Here is a 22,424-nt window from a genome sequence, read left to right on the forward strand (position 1 = left end):
TTAGGCCTTGACCCATGTGTCGGAGGACTGTTTCCCTTTGCTGGACGGCTGCAGAAAGAACAGGCAGAAATGGCAGGCCCTTGCAGAACAGCAGGAGAAGACACTGATCAATGGTGAAAGCAGCCAGACCAAGCGGAACTGAGAGGCCTGTTCACGCAGAGCTGAAGTTGACAGATGGTGTTTCTGCAGTATGCCTAGTTTTGCTACACACTGTACAGATTTGGTGTATACTTTGCCACTGCTGTATTTTTATTTTTGCACAACTTTTGACAGCATAGCATGAAATGTTTTTAGAGGACTATTGCATATTTTCTGTATATCTGTTTTATGCCACTGAACTGAGATTATCAATGACACCCACTCTTAGCACATGGATAAGAGCACTGTTTGTAATATTGTGTGTACTGCGAGGTACAAGTTGCATTCTTGCACGGAGGCTTTTTTTTTTTTCCCACTGGGGATTTTAAATAATTGGTTTTGTGTTTTCTGAATTATCAATCTTTCAAAAATGTTTGGAATCTTTTCTTTCTTAAAAGTAGTCTGGGAGCAAACTGAATATATTCTGTGACATTTACAACCTTCATAGAATAGAGAAAAATGTTGGCTTTTAAAACTTGTTGGATTTTAAAAGGAATGGGCTATATTTTTCAACACTGTATTAGCTTAACGAAAGAAAGTTAAAACTCTAAACAAATGGAAAGTACTATAAGGCAGTATTGTAAAGAAAAGGCATTACTGAATTAATTGGTTTGTTTTGTTGTTAGAGAACAGGCAAGAGAGAAATTTCTTATTTCAGTGCAATACATCTACCCAAAGACTACCCGTAAATGCTCGCCTCGACCTAACAGACCTGGTAGAGAGCAGGAGGAGCCTGGGAAGAAGACCCAGCCCCTGAGGCTCGGGGGTGAGCCTGCTGCAGAAATGGAGCGGCCAGACAGCTCCACGGAAGACACTCCTGACGGTCGGGGGTCACACACTGAGCTTCCTTCTCGCTCACCTCACGAGTCACAGTTGTAAGTCAACACTTTAAAACCCAACAAGGAAGAGAGAGAAAGTGATCATGGGCGCACAGGCCTGAAGTGAGCTGTGACCACTCGGGATAAGGGGGTGTGCGCCCTAAACTGGCCCCTGAGCTCATACTTGGTAGGACTTACTTCTCAGAACTGTTAGTGCATTTAGAAAACGCTAATGTCTTCTTAGAACTTGAGCTCATTTCATTGTATTCCCACTGTGCATATGTGCCCCTAAAGACACTTGTATTCCATATGAGAGAAGTAGATAGCGAACTGAGAACCTGGTTCGGGAAAAGAAAATCTGCTCTAAACGTGTGGTAATGTTTAGACTTGGGGAAGAATAGGAAAACAGGCATTTCATCTGTTCACGTCTTTCCACATCTGTGAAAAAAGTTTGAGTTTCTATCACTGGTTTGGATAGAAAAGCTCTTGGGGATATGATAATGCAGCATTCTAGAAGAATTTTCACTAAAACATATTTTCCATTTATATGGAAAATAAAATAGGATGTTTTTCCCTAAGCATCCTACAATTCAACATATAAGTTTGTAAAATTCTAAGTGTGTATATGTATCTTGACATAAAGTAATTTTATTCTTACCCTTCAGTTTAAACAAAACAAAACAAAAGAAATTGTATTGCCATCATTTTGTAGTGGTAAGGGAGAGTCTAGAAGGTTATCAGTTGTTTAATGCTATATGTATTACTGTTGTAACACTTGTAGCTTCAGCATGTTATTCTGTTTTTTTTTAAGTCATACACATGAGATCTGAGAGTTTGCCTCTTGGTGGCACTGGTGTGTAAGTTACACAGACTGTCACTAACATGTCTTCATACCAATATATGCCCATGCATGCAAACTCAGTTCCTTAGTACAGAAAAATCATTTGAAGAATAGCAGTCTGTTTAGTAACCTATCATTTTACCATACACAGTGTGATTTAGTGGTTATGCTAAAATCTGGAGTCAAATATTTCAGCAGTTTGTTCAGAGCCTCTCATGTATGTCATTAAGATTTTTACAGACATAGTATACTATGCATAGAGTATTTGTATGTACGTCATTTTAACAAGTAAGAGGACATATTTAGAAATTCTTGGTTTATTTTTAGATAATGGCTTATTTTACCTTACTTAGAAACTGAAAGAAGTTGGGCAATGCTATGCCTATTTTATCTTTGGATATTTTAGTTCATACAGAAGAAGAGTGCTTCTTGAAGCCTGGTTAGTTGGTTCAAACAATTTTTAACTCTTAGGAAAATCATTCCATACATGGATTAATACCTGGTACATGGGCACAAATTTTGTTCTTATGTGAATATTTCCTTTCCAGTATCTTCTCAAGTTGGGGGAAAAAAAATACATATATATATATACATATATATATATTCTCTCACCCTACCCTATATTTATATTTCCTGTAACTAGCAAGAAATTGTTATAGATTAGTTTGCTTTTGTTATACCTGAGTAACATGATACTATTTCATTTCAATTTTCAGCCCCAGAAGTCCCCACTACTTTGCTAAGTTGTGAATGATGTCTGTAAGACTGCCTGCCCAGCCTTATACTTTCACAGGACTGACCTTTGCCAGTCACTAACCTGTGTGAACTCTAGTTTAAGTGTCTTAACTGCTGTGAGCATGAACAAGTTGTGCTGTTGAAGGAGCTGTGTCTGGGCTAAGCCTTCCCTGCAAGGAGGATGTCACAGAGGACAGCTCTGTGTCAGACCTAATGGGCCCTGGAGACCACTCTCAGAAATGACATAGCGGGCCCCAAAGGAAGGTATCTAACCCCATATGTTATTTCCTAGGTTGAGTTTCCATGACTGGGGAGAAAAAAAAAAAAATGTATATTTCTTTGGCTCCTAGTACAGATCATTAGTTGTGTGAGATTTAGAGCTCTCTGAGCACCTCGCCTCAAGGTACAAACGCCACTGATCTCCCTACTACAAATAACAGTCTCCACCCATGGGAGGGCTGGAGATGAGAATGTGTCTGACAGTGTCCTGGAGATAATCGGTTGCGGGAGGAAACGGGTCATAGATACATTCGCACCTAGCTGTGAAGTGCCTTTATTTTCAGCATAGAGCACAAATGTCAGACCGACTCCAATTTGATGTTCTGTATCCCTGTGTTTTCCACCAGACTGTACTCCTAAAACTTTACAGGCCATCAGAAGAAATGCTGTTTGCTTTGTTTTACAAGCTTGTTTCAAGATGGGACAGGGGGGAAGAGTATAGTTGCTCTCCTCTCCTAGGAATAATTATAGTTAAAACAAGGTAGTGTAACGTGATGCTCAGCATCTGGCATGCCTCAGTCCACCTTTCACTGAGCTCCTGCCACGTCTGGTACTGCACTCACAGTGGAGGCCAAGCAGCGACCTCACGGAGTTCGTAAGTCTCTGCTGGAGACTTACCAGCTTCTGATTCTGCCGATTTAATGTGAAAATACAGGGTACAGTTATCACTTTCACTTATAACGTGTGTTATACAGTTTTTCAATGACTTTCTTTACCTGGAACTTATTAAGAATCCCTCAGTGAACACCCTGTCTTCCTATAAGTATGCATCACTTAGCCTGTTGATAGCTTAAAGAACACCTTATGTAAGTATGGAGTCATATATTCCACTATATAGATTATTTTTCCGTGTGCTAGCCAGGTAGAGCTTACTCAAGAGTTCTCTCAGACCGTTAAGTTGCACACGGTTTTGGACCCCTTCTGCTCCACCGCAGGGAGCGAGGAAGAAAGTATTAAAGCTCACTTTGCCCTTCCCATATGCTTCTCAAAAGCCTATGTAAACATGTCTTAATGAATGTTGTTGAAAGCCATGTAAATAGTTAAAAATATAAATTTCTAATATAGTTTAAGGGAAGAAAAAGCTTATGAATCATCACTAGCCACTTAATATCTATTTCTTATACCTTTTCAATACATTTGAACAAATATATAGTTTCTAGCACTATTTTTGTACTAGGATAAAGAGTTATTACTATGTATATTATGTTTAGCATTTAAGTCATTTTAAATAATTGTGAATGTTGTTTTCTTGTCTTTCCTCTCCCCCACCATGAAAACCATTTCATATGACTTTGACAAAATCACTTTAAAGGAACACTTACCCACCTGTGATGCCGATGATCAGGGTGGTTTTTCCATTGTGCAGACTTATCACTTGTCAGCTGTTTCCTCATTTTGCCATGCTGTGTAAAAATAAAAAGAAGAATTAACAAGTAAGTATGAGTACTGTGTGATTCTTACAGGACTTTGAATTTTAGGTGAGGAGAATGGGCCCAAGAGTTTGAATGACATTAATCCACAGCTAACCTGTGGTCCTATTAGCTGGGGCGGGGCGGGGCGGGGGGGGGGGGGGGCGGAATGTGGTCTAATAAACTCCTTTGTTCAGCCGAGACACCTGAGTAAAATAATCTTTTTGTTAATATCCTTTGCTACCAAGTGGAGGCCAACATTTTCCATATACCTCAGCACTTCAAGTCTCTAACAACAGAGACAGTAACTGTTAGCATCTTCAGGTTGCATAAGGAGTTAAGGCTTAGGAATTAAAGACTTGCCAAATGGTGTGAGTTGGATGTGAGCCCAGATCTGTCTAGTTTGAAAGCAGCTATTCCACTTAGTTCTCTTCTAGAATTTTAATTGTAAAAGGTCCAGAATCCACTCTTAGTGGATCAAATGGGTTATCTAGAAACATGAGATACAAGGTTTCCAGCAGATGTGGTTTTATTGGGACTTTAGAGTCAACATCCCTTTGGTTCATCTGGTAATAGCTAATGCTATGCCGTCACAGAAGCCCAGGTACCACTGTGCTTCAGTGCTACTAGTCTGGAGGTGTGGAGGTATAATTAAAGGCAGTACTTTTGATTCGTTATTCAGTTTTGCCACTAGACAAGCCCTCTCATGTTGAGCACAGAGCATCTAGTCTATGCCTAATTCACAAAGCTAAAGACAAAAATAAAATGAAAGCTCATGTAAAACAGTACTTTAGATCTTCTAACCACTAGATAGCACCATAATTTCAGTTCTATTTAAAGATGTAATCTTAACTGGGTACAATGAAAAAACTGCTTTTAAAAATATTTTTACCGGCTAAAGAAAAACAGGGCTTCCCTGATAGCTCAGTTGATAAGGAATCTGCCTGCAAAACTGTAGAGCCCGGTTTGATTCCTGGGTCAGGAAGATCTGTTGAAGGGAATGGCTACCCACTCCAGTATTCTTGGGCTTCCCTGTGGCTGAGCTGGTAAAGAATCCACCTGCAATGCAGGAGACCTGGGTTTGACCCCTGGGTTGGGAAAGATCCCCTGGAGAAGGGAAAGGCTACCCACTCCAGTATTCTGGCCTGGAGAATTCCATGGACTGTACATGGGGTCAGAGTTAGACATGACTGGGGCGACTTTTACTTTCAAAGAAAAACAAATGGAAAAAAATCAATAGAGAATTAAGATCTGCTTGCTTACTTCTGGCCAGTGATCATTTGATTAAGATTTTCCACAAACAATAACTGATCATCTGAAGTCTCTCTGATTGATACTCAATAGTCTATCCACAAAGACATCATCCCTTCTTGTATAAAATCCACATTTTTGCTATTAGCTGTGCTGCCTTCTCAGCAAACAGGGATATAGTTTTTATATATATATATATATATATATATATATATATTTGATATATGCAAATATCAGTGTGTAATTTTCTGTTTTTAAGGCATATAAAAAATTAACAAACACCTTGAATTTGCAGAGAATATGCTCTGATTTTAAGCTAGATTCAGTCTAGGCAGGAGAAAAACTATATGTTTCTAAACCCATTTTTTTAAAATAAAAATCCACAGGAATTATGAATGGAATCAAAATAATAATTGCTTGAATCAAAGGAAATCTAAAAGGCATGCCTGTCTCATTTTTAAGTGTATGTATCAGCATGCATGTGTGTGTGTGTGTGTGTGTGTGTGTGTGTAAATATTCGAGAACTAAGTTGACTCTTTTCAATCATCTAGCAGCAACCCCAATGGTATGTTTTAGGTTTCATCTTTGTGTCTGAATTTAAGGTACAAGAGCACATGGCTAAGGGCGGGAAGTGGAAGGAATGAACTAGCACATGAACTACGACAACAGCTTTAAACTTTAATATCCCCTATATTAAATACTTTTAGAGCCACATTTCACTTCATATCACTGTTTCCCTTACCCAACAGGAGTGTTTTCTAGGCTTTATACAACACCAGTCCAGCATATTGCTGTAAGCCACAAGCTTCCCCCTTTACCAACCAGCTCTCTGAAGGTAGGAATTCTCTGGTCATGCTGATGTGCTTGACCAGGGAGGAAAAGCACGAAACATGCTCACCACTTACCTCTGCTACAGCTGCTCGCTCTCCAGAAAAACCAACAGAAGTATATACTAAGGGTGCTCTACCAAGTCTATCAGAATGAGTAATGTACTTCTCGGAGTGTATGAAGGCAGGGCTGTGTCCCATCATCATCTCCTCTCTTTCTTAAACCTCTGTTTCTCTTTTTCTATTCTGGCTCCATTCATAAGGCCTTCAAACATACTTGATTCTCCTAGCCCTAAAGAACAGATAACTGCATCACAAAGCCCTCCCACCAACATCTCTTGCATTCTGTTTTTGTTAATACTTTGAAGGTACTCAACAGTGAAAGAACAAATTTTCATCCAATTCCCTTTGACATAAAATCAGATCTTATAAAGAAAGGATAAGCTAATTCTAGTGAAGGGCAACAGAAAGATCAGTACAGCATTTTTAGAAATTCTCAGACAAGAGCTAAATTTTAAGATGGAAAAATAAACTGAATAAAACAATTTGGGGAAAGAATATTTGTTTTCTATTGTGAACAATAAGTCACCAGGCTTTCATTAATAAACTGATAACCATTTACTCTCTTTGGGAGTTTCACCATTTTGCTAGGAGCCAAGGAAAATGCATAAAAGGCTAACTAGAGGTCAATGATCTTGTGGAGAAGATAAGACTTACATTTAAAAATAACAATACCGAACAAAAGTCAACAGAAGATGTTGATTCATTTCTAAATACTTGATTCTTTCCTAAGTATCAGGCTCAGGTAAACTAATACACATGGTCTCACAAAGCATCTAGTCCAGCAGAAGCTACACAGGAGGGCAAGTAGTCACATCTCTGAATCAAGTGTGGGAGTGGAGGGCTCACGGACGGCTTCCTGAAATGTGACAACTGACTCAGCTAAGTGCAAAGGAGGAATAGCATCCCAGGAGGGGGAGCATCCCAGGAGGGGGAGCATACCAGGAGGGGGAGCGTCCCAGGAGGGAGAGCATCGCAGGAGGGGGAGCATCCCAGGAAGGGGAGCATCCCAGGAGGGGGAGCATCCCAGGAGGGGGAGTGTCCCAGAAGGGGGAGCGTGCCCGGACGGACGGAGAGCATCCCAGGGGGGAGAGCATTCCAGGAGGGGGAGAGAGCATCCCAGGAGGGAGGGCATCCCAAGAGGGAGAGCATCGCAGGAGGGGGAGCATCCCAGGAGGGGGAGCATCCCAGGAGGGGGAGAGAGCATCCCAGGAGGGAGGGCATCCCAGGAGGGAGAGCATCGCAGGAGGGGGAGCATCCCAGGAGGGGGAGCATCCCAGGAGGGGGAGCATCCCAGGAGGGGGAGCGTCCCAGAAGGGGGAGCGTCCCCGGACGGAGAGCATCCCAGGGGGGAGAGCATCCCAGGGGGGAGAGCATCCCAGGAGGGGGAGCATCCCAGGAGGGGGAGCTTCCCAGGCTGAAGGAACGTGTGAAGGTCTAGAAGCAGCAAACGTGAGAACCCGGAAGGCTTCCACAATTTCACTTAATTTTTATAAAATTTATATTTTTAAATGATGAGGGTTACAAACATTTATAAAGTATAAATGTTACAAATACTCATAAATGTATAAAATAAAGCAACTGTCCTTTATTTTTAAATTGAAGTATAGCTGATTTGGGGCTTCTCTGGTGGCTCAGACGGTAAGGAATCTGCCTGAAATGCAGGAGACCAGGGTTTGGTCCCTGGGTTGAAAAGATCCCCTGGAGAAGGGAATGGCAACCTGCTCCAGTGTTCTTGCCTGGAGTCTCATGGACAGGGGAGCCGGGGGGGCTACAGTCTCTGGGGTCACACAGAGTCAGACACGACAGGGCCCCTAACACACACACACAGCTGATTGACAATGCTATGTCAGTTTCAGGCATACAGTATGATTCAGTATTTTTATAGATTATATATTCCAGCAAAATCTTCTTTAAATGTATATCTGAGTTTTTAAGAAAATATAACAGAAATCTCTAGAGGCCAAAGTAAGGCTAATGAAAAATCCAGTGTACGCACATGAGCTGATACTATGTCAGGGCAGGGAATACCTGCAGATCTGTATCATGAAGGGATTTTAAATCAGACCTGGAAACATGGTCTTGAGAGTCAGGGAAGCACCTGGGAAACGGCCGTCCAAGAAAGACTGAACGCTCTGAAGAGCTGTGCTCTCCACATAGAGAAAGTGGGGGAAATTCACTCAGAGACACAGGACAACTAAAGGAAGCCTGCCTGTCTTAATCTGAGCTCTGGTTAAAAAATAATAACACAGAGTCCATCTTCACATTAACCCAGATTTGGGGTTTGAAGCTGATGCAGGACTATCCAAGTTAAACAGCAAACAAGAAGTCTCAGGCAGGTAATATCCGTGAACAACTGTTGAAAGCAAAGGCAAAATGTCTTTGGAAGAACACATCTTCAAACAGGCCCATGAAATTTCCACACAATCTATACCACTAAAGACAAACTCATAATTGCAATATACACGAAACAGTAATTCACAGTGTACAAAGTCAGAGGTCATAAGACTGTAGGACCAGATCCTCAAGCAATTCAGGCAACAGAAGCCCTAGACAGAGGCTATGAGTAGGAATCACTGGCTCCTCACTCTTGTGCTTCCAAATGCAGGGACACCCCTCAAGTGACACCCGAGGCCTCCTGGTCCACCCTTCACCCAAACAAGCGGTTCCCGAACTTGAACACTACCACTATGGATTGATTTTTACATGGTAATAAACTAGGTAAATATCTCTTCTCTACTCAATTTCCTAAATTTTCATTGAAAAAAAAAATCTGTTAGCTTCCTATTGCTGGTGCAGCAAATTACCACAAATGGACTGACTTAACACAAATTTATTATCTTACTGTTCAGGTGATCAAAAGTCTAGAATGTGTCAGCAAGACTACATTCCACCCAGAGGCCACTTCCTGGCCTTTCTGAGCTCTCAGAGGCTGCCTGCACTGATGAGTTCATGGCCTCTTCCATCTTCAGAGCCAAGAGCATAACATCTGCAAAGCACGCCCCCCTGCCCCAGTCATACACCACATACCTCCCCCTACCTAGCCCTGCTTCCATCCTCACGTTTTCTTCTCTAACACTCCTGCCACCCTCTTAAGGATCCGTATGATCACATGTGGCCCATCCAAATAATCCAGGAAGAACTTCCTATTTCAAATGCTTAACAACCACCTCTGCAAAGCTTCTTCAGCCACATAAAGTGACATGTTCACAGATTCCAGGGGTTAGGATCTGAACATCTTTGGGGGCCATGATTCTATCTAATACAGCCACTTTCACATGGGCTCTTGAATACGTTTTTGGTGTGTTCTTTTAATAAGACTGTTTTTTAGAAAAATTTTGGATTGGAAAAGGATTGGCCAAGAGAGTGGTAGAGTGGAGAAGAAAGACTCTGAGATCACCTGTCACGAGCGCACCAAAATCACAGCCAGAGAGCCATCATCTATGAAAAAGACCGCTCCTACCAGAAGAGCTCCTCTACAACTAAAGACATAAAGAACGAACCACAGCAAGATGGGTAGGGGAAGTGGACTCACAATATATTACCAAGTCCCATACCCCCAGCTGCGGAACCCACAAACAAGAATAAATATAGGGCTGCCCCAGAGGAGTGAGTTCTCAGCCCCACTTTGGGCTCACCAACCCTAGGATCCTGCACTGGAAAGATGAAATTCTGGAGAATTTGGCATTGAAGGCCAGTGGGACTTAATTTCAAGAGCCCCACAGGATGGGGGCGGGGGAGGGGGAGGTGGGAGAAATAGAGACATCATTCTTATAGGGTGCACATAAAATTTTATACCAGGACCCAAGGTAAAAGCAGGAATTTGATGGGATCCAGGGCCAGACCTCCTTGCTCATCTTGGAAAGCCTCTGGACAGGCAGGGGTGGCTGCGGCTCAGCATGGGGACACAGACCCTGGCGGCAGCCATACCGGGGAGGTTCCCTCTGTCACATGGACATGCCCACTGGTGGCCACCATTTGGAGACCCTCCCTCTGGCTCATTAGTGCCCAAACCTGGCCTCATCCAACAGCCTTTACGCACCAGCACTTGGATGCCTCAGGTCAAACAACAAAACAGGGTGGAGGCTCAGTCCCGTCCACCAAGCAGTCAGGCTTCCTAAAGACTTCCTGAGACCACAGCCATCTCCTGACACTCCCCTAGACATGGCCCTGTTCCCCAGAAGCTGCTGCCAGGACCCAGCTCCATCCACCAGGGGGCAAGCCCAATCCTGCCCTCCAAAACCCTGTACTGGCCTCGAGACCAGCCTCAAACATCAGCGGGCAGACGCCAGACACAAGAAAACCACGCTCACACAGCCCAGAGGCTTCCTGGGGCAGCAGGCCAGCACAAGCTTCTCCACAGCCTCATACCCAACTGTGTCAGGAGGCAGTCCCCCCGCACGGCCAGTGATCTGACACCTGCCCTGGGATCCCTGGGCCCGACAGCCCAGACTTCAGAACCCAGTTCTGCCAGCAACTTGGCACCAACCCTGGAGCATTCTGGACCCAGATCCTCCTACTAGTGAGCCACCACCAGCCCTGGGGCCTCCTAGGGCTCTGCAGCCTGCTGCCTCGAGACCAGGCCACACTAACCAACAGTCAGCGAGGCAGGGCCTGACAACCAACCAGCCTGGGGCCTGAGAAACCTACGATCCCACCCACTAGTCAGCCCGTCACAGTAGGACTCACAGCTCTTTTACGGAGAAGCCCTAGAGCATACAGCTTGGGTGATGAGAGGGGCGTGTGTGGTGGTGAGGCACAGTATCTACAGGACACTTCTCCATGGTCAGTAGACATAACTAACCTAGTATGTGCGTAAAAATACAAACAGCACTTAGAAAAAATGAGGCAGAAGAGGACCATGTTCCAGATGAACTAACAAGAATAAAACCCCAGAAAATCTAAGTGAAGTCCAGATAGACAATCTACCCAAGAAAGAGTTTAGGTGTAAAGGGGATCAAAGAACTCAGGAGAAGGATGGAGGCAGGGCAAGAAGTTATAAGTTTTTAACAGAGCTACAGAATATAAAGAACAACCAAAGAGAGGTGAATAATACAATAACAGAAATGAAAAATACACAAGAAGGAATCAGTGAAGAAAGGCCATATATATATATATATATATATATATATATATATAGACTACTATAGATGACTACCTTCAGTGTTATTTTAGATTCCTTCTTTTTGTGTATGTGTGTGTGTGTATACATACATATATATATGTATATATAAATGTTTACTTTGTGTTTACCATGAAGTGTTTGTATATATATAGACTACTATACAAAAGCTGCTATACAAAAGCTTCATGGTAAACACATATCAAACATCTATAGTATATATACACACAGAAAGAAGAAGGAATCCAAAATAACAAATGATACTCATCATATTACAAAAGGGAATAAAAGGGGGGGAAATACCTATGAAAACAACTCTAAAACAATTAACAAAATGGCAATAATAACATACATATTGATAATCACTTCATGACGGACATCTGGAGCCGACTGAGTGAAAAATCTATCCTTTAAGATCACTTTTCCCTCTTCACTTTCGGGATCAATCTCAGTGTATCTGCGAAGGGCTTCTCTCAGTCTGTCCAGGAATTTACCAGGAGCTTCCTTCTCCTCCGGTTCTATGTCTGCCAATTTGCCATAGTTTAAAGGCTTAGTATGCGCCTGCCTGAGTCCTACAAGAATACACCTACAAAATGACTCTGATCCCATCTTCCTTTACCGTGTTAAGTCCCAGGCTGGTTCTATAGTCGGGACCGCCTGATTCCCAGTGGGGAGGACGACTATCTCGTCCTCCCTCTTCCCTACTGATTCATTACCAAGCCATTCATCTCCATAGATAACCGCTTTCCCCAAAACTCGAGTTTTTGAGTCGGGGGTTAGCGTTCGTCCCAGGACATACATCATGTCCTTCCAAGCAGAGTCATAAAGCAGAGTAACACCCTTAAAGTCTCTAATGTATTTTTCCGGGTCCTCTAACTAGTCTCCCAGATCCTCCTTGATTCTTTGTATTTCTTCGTAAGAAAAAGGCTTATTAACTCTCACAGACTGATTATTTCTCCCCATGGGTGCTTCATGAAGAGGCAACAGCTTGTGTGGCTGTTCCTCAGCCTCTCTGGCTGCTTGGCACATATGATCCCAAGGATAGATTGGACAGACCTGCTTTCCTTTTTCTCTTTGTCTCCTGTCCTCCATCTCATCTAGCAAAGTAGGAGGACAAGAGGGAGCTGAAGGTTTCACACCCAAATATATACCCTTAGGACACAAGTCTAGCATGTTTCGCAGAGAGAAAAATGGCAACACATAGGCTACTTCTACCCATTTCCCTTGTTTCCTACAGAACCGGTCTAATTGTAAAACAGTATTATACTTAAGAGATCCTCCAACTGGCCACCATTCGCCGTCCTCCAGTGGGTACCGCGGCCATGCAGTATCACATAGGAAGACCAGGTGTGTCTTCTTTAAGCCCTGGGGATCAAATCTATCCCAGTTTTTCAGGATACAGTTCAAAGGAGTGAGGCTAGAATGTTAGCTCCCATCTGTAAGAGAGAAAAAAAAGCACCCAGCGCCAACTTTCTACCAGAGGCATCCCCCCCTGCTCTAAATGGGGCTGTAGACAGACTTTTCCAGAACCTTTCCTTCCCTGGTCAGACTTAGCCTGTCCCTTACTGACGCAGGCGCCGTACTCATCCCTCCCGGTTCTACCACCGAGACGGGGTGGGGATGCACCAGGGGTAGACCTGATGGCATCCCTGACTGACGTCCAGTTTTTCACCCTTAAAACCTTGCTTGCCTCTGATGCCACCCGGGGTGCAACCAGAGTAACCTTCCAGAATGCCTCCCAGGCTAAACGGCTGGGGGAAACATTCATCACCCGAGTGCCTGTGCACGACCCAGAGTATATTCCTGACCACAGTAAGACCAATACAAACATAAAACTGAGATGTTCCTTCCAAGCATCACCACACCAGTATAAGAGCCTCTCTGGTCCACTAAGAGCCAGCGCTACCAAGGAAAAAACTCCGTTGCAGTTCCAATCTGAGTAACCTTTAACTTCAGAGATACTCTTGGAGCTAGAGCTCCATCTAGCTTCTGAACTTTCGATTCCTAGCAAGGCTAGGTGCTTCCTGATACCAATCCAAGTTAGGGATCTAAGTAACGGCACACAGTAAGAGCATAGATCAGAAGTCCCTTGAAAGTCTATGATGCAACAGATTAGGTTAATACTTCTAATTTCCAAGGAGTTATGAAATGGTCAAAGAGACCGAAAAGTTTGTCCGAGAAAGGAGAGTTCGGCCCACACACTTTGCCTATTTCTGGTCGGTTCCTGAAGGAGACATTGGGTGCCTCTTGGCATTGGCAGGTCGGTATAAATCCCCAAGAGGTTTCTGCCATAAGCTGTATGAGGTCACCGTGGAACCGCAGAGCAGGGCTCCTCACTAGCTTCACACAGGCATCTCATTCATTCACGCAAGCACACCGTAGAGTTAGTAAAGTACAGCAGAAAACGTGTTTACTAGGAGAACAGAGAACTAGAGCTCCAAGTATCCTTACCTTGTCCTGAAGAATCCCGGACAAGCCCCCAAGACCAAAGGTTGTTGCTGAATCACGCAAAGACGTCGGGATACTTGGCCACTGGAAGAGAAGAATTCAACCCGGGGCCAGAGACGAGGCTTGATCGCTCAGAGCTTTTGTGCAATACAGTTTATTAAAGTATAAAGGATATAGAGAAAGCTTCTGACACAGACATCAGAAGGGGACAGAAAGAGTGCCCCCTGATAATCGCTTTAAATGTAAATGGACCAAATGCTCCAACTAAAAGCCACAGACTGCCTAAACAGACACAAAAACAAGACCCATATACTTGTTGCCTATAAGAGACTCCCTTCAGATCTAGAGATATACACAGACTGAAAGTGAGGGAACAGAAAAAGTTATTACATGCAAACAGAAACCAACAGAAAATCAGAGTAGTAATACTTATATAAAACAAAATATACTTCAAAACAAAGACTATTACAAGCTAACAAAGAAGCACTCTACATAAGGATCAAGGAATCAGTCCAAGAAGACACAATTGTAAATTCAGGTGCACTCAAGAGAGGAGCACCTAAATAAATAAAGAAAATATTAATGGACATGAAGGAGAAATGGACAGTAACATGGTAACAGTAGGGGACATCAATACTCTATTTATCAATGGACAGATCATCCAGACAGGAAAGCAATATGGAAACACAGACCTGAAAACACACATTATGAACTTAAAAGACACCCAGTGAACTTAACCCAATGAACTGATTTATAGAAAGCATGCCACCTGAAAGGAACTGAATATACACTCTTCAAGTGCACATGGAAGTTCTCCAGGACAGATCACAAGCTGGGCTATAAAATAAGCCTCAGTGAAACTGAGGAAAACTGAAATCATATCAAGCATTTTTTTTTCTGTTCACAACACTATGAGACTAGAAATCAACTACAAGGAAAAAAAATGAAGAAAAAAAAAAAACCACACAAACACATGGAGGCTAAGCAATGTCACTAAGCTGATGGATCGCTGAAGAAAGCAAGTTAAAAAACACCTGCAGACCAGTGAGAATGAAAACTCAGCAATCCAAAACCTGTGGATGCAGCAAAGTAGTTCTAAGAGGGACGTTTAGTGATAAACACTTAAGTCAGGAAACAAAAAATATCAAATGAACAATGTAAAATAGAGAAAAAAGAACAAGCAAACCCCAAAGTTGGTAGAAGGAAAGAAATCATAAAGATTAAAACAGAAATAAGTGAAACAAAGACTAAAGAAAAAACAATAGAAAAGATGACTGACACCAAATCCTGGTTCTTTAAAAAGATATCAAAAAAAGAAAATGACTCCTCAGGAAAAAAAGAGAGAGGGCCCAGATCAATGAAATCAGAAAGGAAAAAGGAGAAGTTAAACTGACACCACAAAAATACAAAGGATCACAAGGTATATGAGCAAATATACACCAATAAAATTGACAACCTAGAAAAAAGGGAGTATTCTTTTCTAAAAAAAAAAAATCTTAGGTACACTCTCCTAAGGAACCAGGAAGAAAAAAAATATGAAGATACCAATTCAGTTCAGTTCAGTCACTCAGGTGTGTCCAACTCTTTGCGACCCTATGGACTGCAGCATGCCAGGCCTCCCTGAGAGACCAATTATCCACACTGAAATTGAATCTGTAATTTAGAAACTCTAGAAACTCTCTGTAAACAAAAGTCCAGGACTAGATGGCTTCACAGGTGAATTCTACTGAACACTTAGAGAAGAGTTAACACCTATATGGGACTAACATATACAGCCTACTGTATTTAAAATAAGTAACCAGCAAAGACCTGCTGTATAGCACAGGGAACGATACTCAACGCTTTGAAATAGCCTATAAGAGAAAAGAATCTGAAATGAACAGATGTGTGTGTGTGTAGGACTGAATCACTTTGCTGACACCTGAAACTAACACAGCATTGTAAATCAGCTATATTCCAATTTTTAAAAGTTGCCTGTTGGGCTGGGGGGATCCAGAGGAATCGGGTGGAGAGGGAGGTGGGATGGGAGATCGGGATGGGGAATTCGTGTAGCTCTATGGCTGATTCATATCAATGTATGACAAAACCCACTGAAAAATAAAAAAATAAATTAAAAAAAAAAAAAAAAACTTCTGTAGAGAACAGAAGACAAAAATCCTGTAACAATGGGAGATAAGTATTCTTAAGAAGGACTTAAAGAAAATTAATTGTAAGTAAAAATAGTGTAGAATTTTTTTGATGTTATTAAAAGTTAAATTTTTAGTCTAAAAAAAAAAAAAAAAAAAAAAGTTGGGGGAAAAGCAAAACACCCAGATTGGTTTAGGCACAAAAAAGACACATCGATCAATGGAACAGAAGAGAGAGCCCAGAAATAAACCCACACACCTATGGCCAATTAATCTACAACAAATGAGGCAAGAATATTAATTCATTTTGAGTTTACTCATTTACATTGAGTTCTTTAATTCATTTTGAGTTTAATTCATTTTGTATAGGGTATTAGAGAATGTTCTGACTTATTCTACATGTAGCTGTCTAGTGTTCCCGGCACCACTTACTAAAGAGACAGTCTTTTCAAATGAGGCAAGAATACAATGGAGAAAAGACTGTCTCTTTAGTAAGTGGTGCCGGGAACACTAGACAGCTACATGTAGAATAATCAAGTCAGAACATTCTCTAATACCCTATACAAAATGAATTAAACTCAAAATGAATTAAAGAATTCAATGTAAATGAGTAAACTCAAAATGAATTAAAGAACTAAACGTAAGTAAACTCAAAATGAATTAAAGAACTAAATGTAAGACTGGATACTGTAAAACTACTAGAGGAAAACATAAGCAGAATAGTCTGACATAAATCGCAGCAGTAATTTTTTCAGATCTGTCTCCCAGAGTAAAGGAAATCAAAGCAAAAATGAACAAATGGGATTTAATTAAACTTCAAAGTTTTGGCACAACAAAGGAAAGCATTGAGAAAATGAAAAGACAACCTACTGAATGGGAAAAAGCATTTGCAAATTATATGATCAATAAGGGATCAATATCTAACATATATAAACAGCTCATACAACTCAACATCAAAAAAAAAGGCAAACAATCCAATTAAAAAATGGGCAGAAGACCTAAACATTTTTTGAAAGATGAAATGCAGATGGTCAAAAGGCACATGAAAAGATGCTCAACATCACTAATCATGAGGGAAATGTAAATCAAATCCTCAATGAGATATCACTTCACACCTGTCAGAATGGCTTAACTTCAAAAAGAACAGAAATAATATGCCTGCAAGGATACGGAGAAAAGAGAACCCTTGTGAACTGTTGGTGAGACTGTCAACTGGTGCAGTCAGTGTGGAAAACAGCATGGAGGTTTCTCAAAAAGCTAAAAAGAGAACCACCATATGACCCAACAATTCCACTCCTGGGTATTTATCCAAGAAAAAAAAGTAACTAAAAAAGATACACACACTGCAATAGTAGCATTCATAGTTCACAATAGCATTATTTATAATTACCAAGATATGGAAGCAACCTAAATGTCTACAAACAGATCAATCGATAAAGGTGGTATATATATTATATATTTTATACACACACACATATATAGATAGATATAATGGAATATGGGGCTCTGGTGGTTCAGTTGGTAAAGAACCTGCCTGCCAGTGGAGGAGACACAAGAGACGTGGGTTCAATCCCAGGATCAGGAAGATCCCCTGAAGAAGGAAATGGCAACCCACTCCAGTATTCCTGCCATGGACAGAGGAGCCTGGCAGGCTATAGGCCACGGGGTCACAAAGAGCTGGACACAACTGGGCATGTGTGTGCACAGACACACACACACACACAATGGAGTATTACTCAGCTATAAAAAAAGAATGAAGTTTTGCCATTTGCAGCCACATGGATGGACTTGAAGGGCATTACGCTGAGTGAAATAAGTCAGACAGAGAAAAACATACTATCTGCTATCACTTTTATGTAGAATCTAAAAAATACAACAAATTAGTGAATCTAACAAAAAAGACACCTACAGATAATAAGAAGAAACCAGTGGTCACCAGCAGGAAGGGGGACAGAGGCAGCCGCGGGGCGGTGGAGTACGGGGCACGAGCTCTAAGGGATGAAAGAAGCCAGAGAACTAAACGTAAGGCTGGACGCTGTGAGGCTAGCAGAGGGAAACATGAGCAGAACACGCTGACATAAACCGCAGTAATAGTTTTTGTGCGACACAGGGAATACAGTACTTTATAGTAACTACAAATGGAACAAAACCTTTGAAAACTGTGAATCGTCTATACATACACCTATATTATACATCTGTAAATTTATATAATATTATACAGCAACTATACGTCAAGAAAACATACACACACAGACACACACACACAAAGGAAATAGAGCTTCGGGTTCACAACAAAACTGAAAACAAAGTTCAGAGCTCCCAGGTACCCCACGCCTCCAGGCACAGTCCCCCACCATCAACACAGCTTAGTGATTTTTTTTTACAGTTGATGGATCAACACTGACACGTCATGGCCACCTGAAGTCCAAAGTTCACATTTGGGTTCATCCTTGAAAGTGAAAGCGTCAGTCACTCAGTCGTGTCCGACTCTTTGTAGCCCCACGGACTGTAGCCTTCCTTTCAGGCTCCTCTGTCCATGGAATTCTCCAGGCAAGAATATTGGAGTGGGTTGCCATTCCCTTCTCCAGAGGATCCTCCTGACCCAGGGTTGAACCTGGGTCTCCTGCATTGCAGGCAGATTTTTACCATCTGAGCCGCCAGGGAAGCCGCAGGGTTCACTCCTGGTGTGGTACGCTCTATGGGTCTGGACAAATGTATAACAACAGGGATCTATAACTACAGTATCAAACAGTAATTTCACCACCCTAAAAATACTCTTTTACCTTGTCATCACCCCCAATACCTGACAATCACTTTTTGTTTTTCCCATTTACAGACTATTCTTAAAAGAATAGTCTTTGAGGTTCACAGCAAAACTGACAGCAAAGTATGGAGACCTCACATGCATTCCCTGCTTGTATCACTATAATATCACATGTACTCCACTGCCCTAAAAACCCTGTGTGCGCTACCTATTCATTCCTCTCCTCTCCCTCAGCCCTGGCAACCGCTGACTTTTTTTACAGTCTCCACAGTTTGGCCTTTTCCAGAATATCACATGGTTGGAACCATACATTATGCAGCCTTTTCAAACTGGCTTCTTCCACTTAGCAACATGCATCTAAGCTTTTTCTATGTCTCTTAACTTTCTAGTCCATTTATTTTTAGCTCTAAATAACATGCCACGGTATGAGCGTACCACATTTTTAATTCAAAGTGGCACACACACGGACCTCACAAACACAAGGAGGCTGCCGCGGCCCAAGGACTCAGGAACATTTTCACTAGGTGAGGTGTGTACATGGTCAAGCAGGCTTCATGGAGTTTCTGGAGAATGCGTTAAGTCCCCCGCACAGAAAGCATAGTGAATAGGAGATCAGTAAACTTCTGTTGTGGAGGGGATAGGATTCCAGCTGAGCTATTTCAAATCCTGAAAGATGATGCTGTCAAAGTGCTGCACGCAATATGCCAGCAAATCTGGAAAACTCAGCAGTGGCCACAGGACTGGAAAAGGTCAGCTTTCATTCCAATCCCAAAGAAAGGCAATGCCAAAGAATGCTCAAACTACTGCACAATTGCATTCATCTCACACGCTAGTAAAGTAATGCTCAAAATTCTGCAAACCAGGCTTCAGCAATACGTGAACCATGAACTTCCAGATGTTCAAACTGGTTTTAGAGAAGGCAGAGGAACTAGAGATCAAATTGCCAACATTCGCTGGATCATTGAAAAAGCAAGAGAGTTCCAGAAAAACATCTATTTCTGCTTTATTGACTATGCCAAAGCCTTTGACTGTGTGGATCACAATAAACTGTGGAAAATTCTGAAAGAGATGGGCATACCAGACCACCTGACCTGCCTCTTGAGAAACCTGTATGTAGGTCAGGATGCAACAGTTAGAACTGGACATGGAACAACAGACCAGTTCCAAATCGGGAAAGGAGTACGTCAAGGCTATATATTGTCACCCTACTTATTTAACTTCCATGCAGAGTACATCATGAGAAACGCTGGGCTGGAGGAAGCAGAAACTGAAATCAAGATTGCTGGGAGAAATATCAAAAACCTCATATATGCAGATGACACCAACCTTATGGCAGAAAGTGAAGAAGAACTAAAGAGCCTCTTGATGAAAGTGAAAGAGGAGAGTGAAAGAGTTGGGTTAAAGCTCAACATTCAGAAAACTAAGATCATGGCATCTGGTCCCATCACCTCATGGGAAATAGATGGGGAAACAGTGGAAACAGTATCAGACTTTATTTTTGGGGGCTCCAAAATCACTGCAGATGGTGATTGCAGACATGAAATTAAAAGACGCTTACTCCTTAGAAGGAAACTTATGACCAATCTAAATAGCATATTAAAAAGCAGAGACATTACCAACAAAGGTCCATTTAGTCAAAGCTTTGGTTTTTCCAGTGGTCATGTATGGATGTGAGAGTTGGGCTATAAAGAAAGCTGAGTGCCAAAGAATTGATGCTTTTGAACTGTGGAGCTGGAGAAGACTCTTGAGAGTCCCTTGGACTGCAAGGAGATCCAACCAGTACATCCTAAAGGAGATCAGTTCTGGGTGTTCACTGGAAGGACTGATGCTGAAGCTGAAACTCCAATACTTCGGCCACCTGATATGAAGAGTTGACTCATTGGAAAAGACTCTGATGCTGGGAGGGATTAAGGGCAAGAGGAGAAGGAGACGACAGAGGATGAAATGGCTGGATGGCATCACCGACTCAATGGACATGAGTTTGAGTAAACTCCGGGAGTTGGTGATGGACAGGGAGGCCTGGCGTGCTGTGATTCATGGGGTGGCAGAGAGTTGGACACGACTGAGCGACTGAACTGAACTGAACTGAAACTTCTATTATTGTTATTTTCATTATGATGAAGATAACAATGACAGACTTCTATCCCAGATGTTAAAAGATTCTATTCTTAATATAAAAGTTGACTATACATCTAGGGGACTTCCCTGGTGATCCAGTGGTTAAGAACCCGACTGCCGATGCAGGGGACACACGTTCGATCCCTGATGTGGGAAGATCTCACATGCCCTGGGGCAACAAAGCCCCTGCACCAAAAAACTGAGCCAGCACTCTAGAGCCAGCACTCTGCAACAAGAGAAGCTAGCACAAGAAGGCCGTGCCCCACAGACAGAACGCCTAGGCAAAACACACCATGAAGATCCAGTACAGCCACAAATAAATTAAAGAAAAACGAAAGTAAACCTAGGATGAAGGAGACTTAGACTGTGCTTTGCCATATACAAAGCTCTTCCACATGCATGACCTCATCTCATTTTTACAGCAGTTCTGAGATGCAGGCATTGTTTTCATTCCTGATTTTCAGAAGATGAAACTGAGTTTCCGAGACTCAGCTGTTTCAACTCTTACAACTTGCAAAGCTGCCGTCTGAGTCTATATCAAACCTGGCATAGTTTGCATTACAAAATAGCACCACTCTCTAAGGTTCCAGATGGTCAGGCTGCTCTATACACCAGTCACCTGCAAAGTGTGCTCCTGGCCAGCAGACTGGCATCAGCTGCTGAAACTGCAAATTCTGAGCCCAGTGCCTGATGTACTAAGGGTCGGGCTGAGCACTCTGAGTTTTCATGAACCTTCCGTTTTATTCTGATGAAGTCTGAAGACCACCAAGCTAAGACACTGCTCTTTTCTTCTGCTAACGATCCTAAGATTAAAGAGAAATATAATACTTCCACAAAGAACCACTTAAGCAATGATTAAAGTTATATTTTCATTCAAGAGAAATTTGAAACAGCAAACTCACTGAAAACTCTTTTTGCCCTCTAATTATGTGGATCTTTCATCTCAACAAAAGCACAACATATTCCATCTAAGTACGGAAGAGAGGTCAAAACACTGACAGTTTGGATTGAGTTTCAGCAGGGCAGAAGCAGGATGGTCACAATGGTCTTCAGAATTTCCTCTCCTCCTGATGATCTGCTGCCGCTACTAAGTCGCATCAGTCGTGTCCGACTCTGTGCGACCCCATAGACGGCAGCCCACCAGGCTCCCCCGTCCCTGGGATTCTCCAGGCAAGAACACTGGAGTGAGTTGCCATTTCCTTCTCCAATGCATGAAAGTGAAAAGTGAACGTGAAGTCGCTCAGGCGTGTCTGACTCTTAGCGACCCCATGGAATGCAGCCTAGCAGGCTCCTCTGTCCATGGGATTTTACAGGCAAGAGTACTGGAGTGGGGTGCCATTGCCTTCTCCATCCTGGTGACCTACAATTGCTTAAACAGGACTGTGAAAGATTGGCTCCATTATCAGCCCTCCCCCTCCTCCCCATGGATCATATTCTTGGAGAACACCTGACTGCAAAATGTCAGGATGATGAGATTAAGTCCTCTCA

The 22,424-nt window shown here is 42.3% G+C and overlaps 1 protein-coding gene and 1 long non-coding RNA gene across 4 annotated transcripts in view; one reads left to right on the plus strand and one right to left on the minus strand.

The window, feature by feature from the left end:
- Positions 1 to 4,248, plus strand: part of PDE5A (phosphodiesterase 5A) — a 158,366-nt gene extending 154,118 nt beyond the window's left edge. For all 3 annotated transcript variants that reach the window (XM_065907627.1, XM_065907630.1, XM_065907628.1), the window contains exon 21: positions 5 to 4,248. In XM_065907627.1, coding sequence (XP_065763699.1) covers positions 5 to 142 — 138 coding nt within the window. In that variant the 3' untranslated portion in view covers positions 143 to 4,248. The remainder of the gene's footprint in view (positions 1 to 4) is intronic.
- Positions 1 to 22,424, minus strand: part of LOC136148145 (uncharacterized) — a 106,259-nt gene that overhangs the window by 31,298 nt on the left and 52,537 nt on the right. The window contains exon 2 of the long non-coding RNA XR_010659442.1: positions 4,134 to 4,214. This is a non-coding gene — a long non-coding RNA (uncharacterized lncRNA). The remainder of the gene's footprint in view (positions 1 to 4,133; positions 4,215 to 22,424) is intronic.

Source organism: Muntiacus reevesi, chromosome 16 (assembly GCF_963930625.1).
Source record: "Muntiacus reevesi chromosome 16, mMunRee1.1, whole genome shotgun sequence".
Lineage (NCBI taxonomy): Eukaryota > Metazoa > Chordata > Mammalia > Artiodactyla > Cervidae > Muntiacus > Muntiacus reevesi.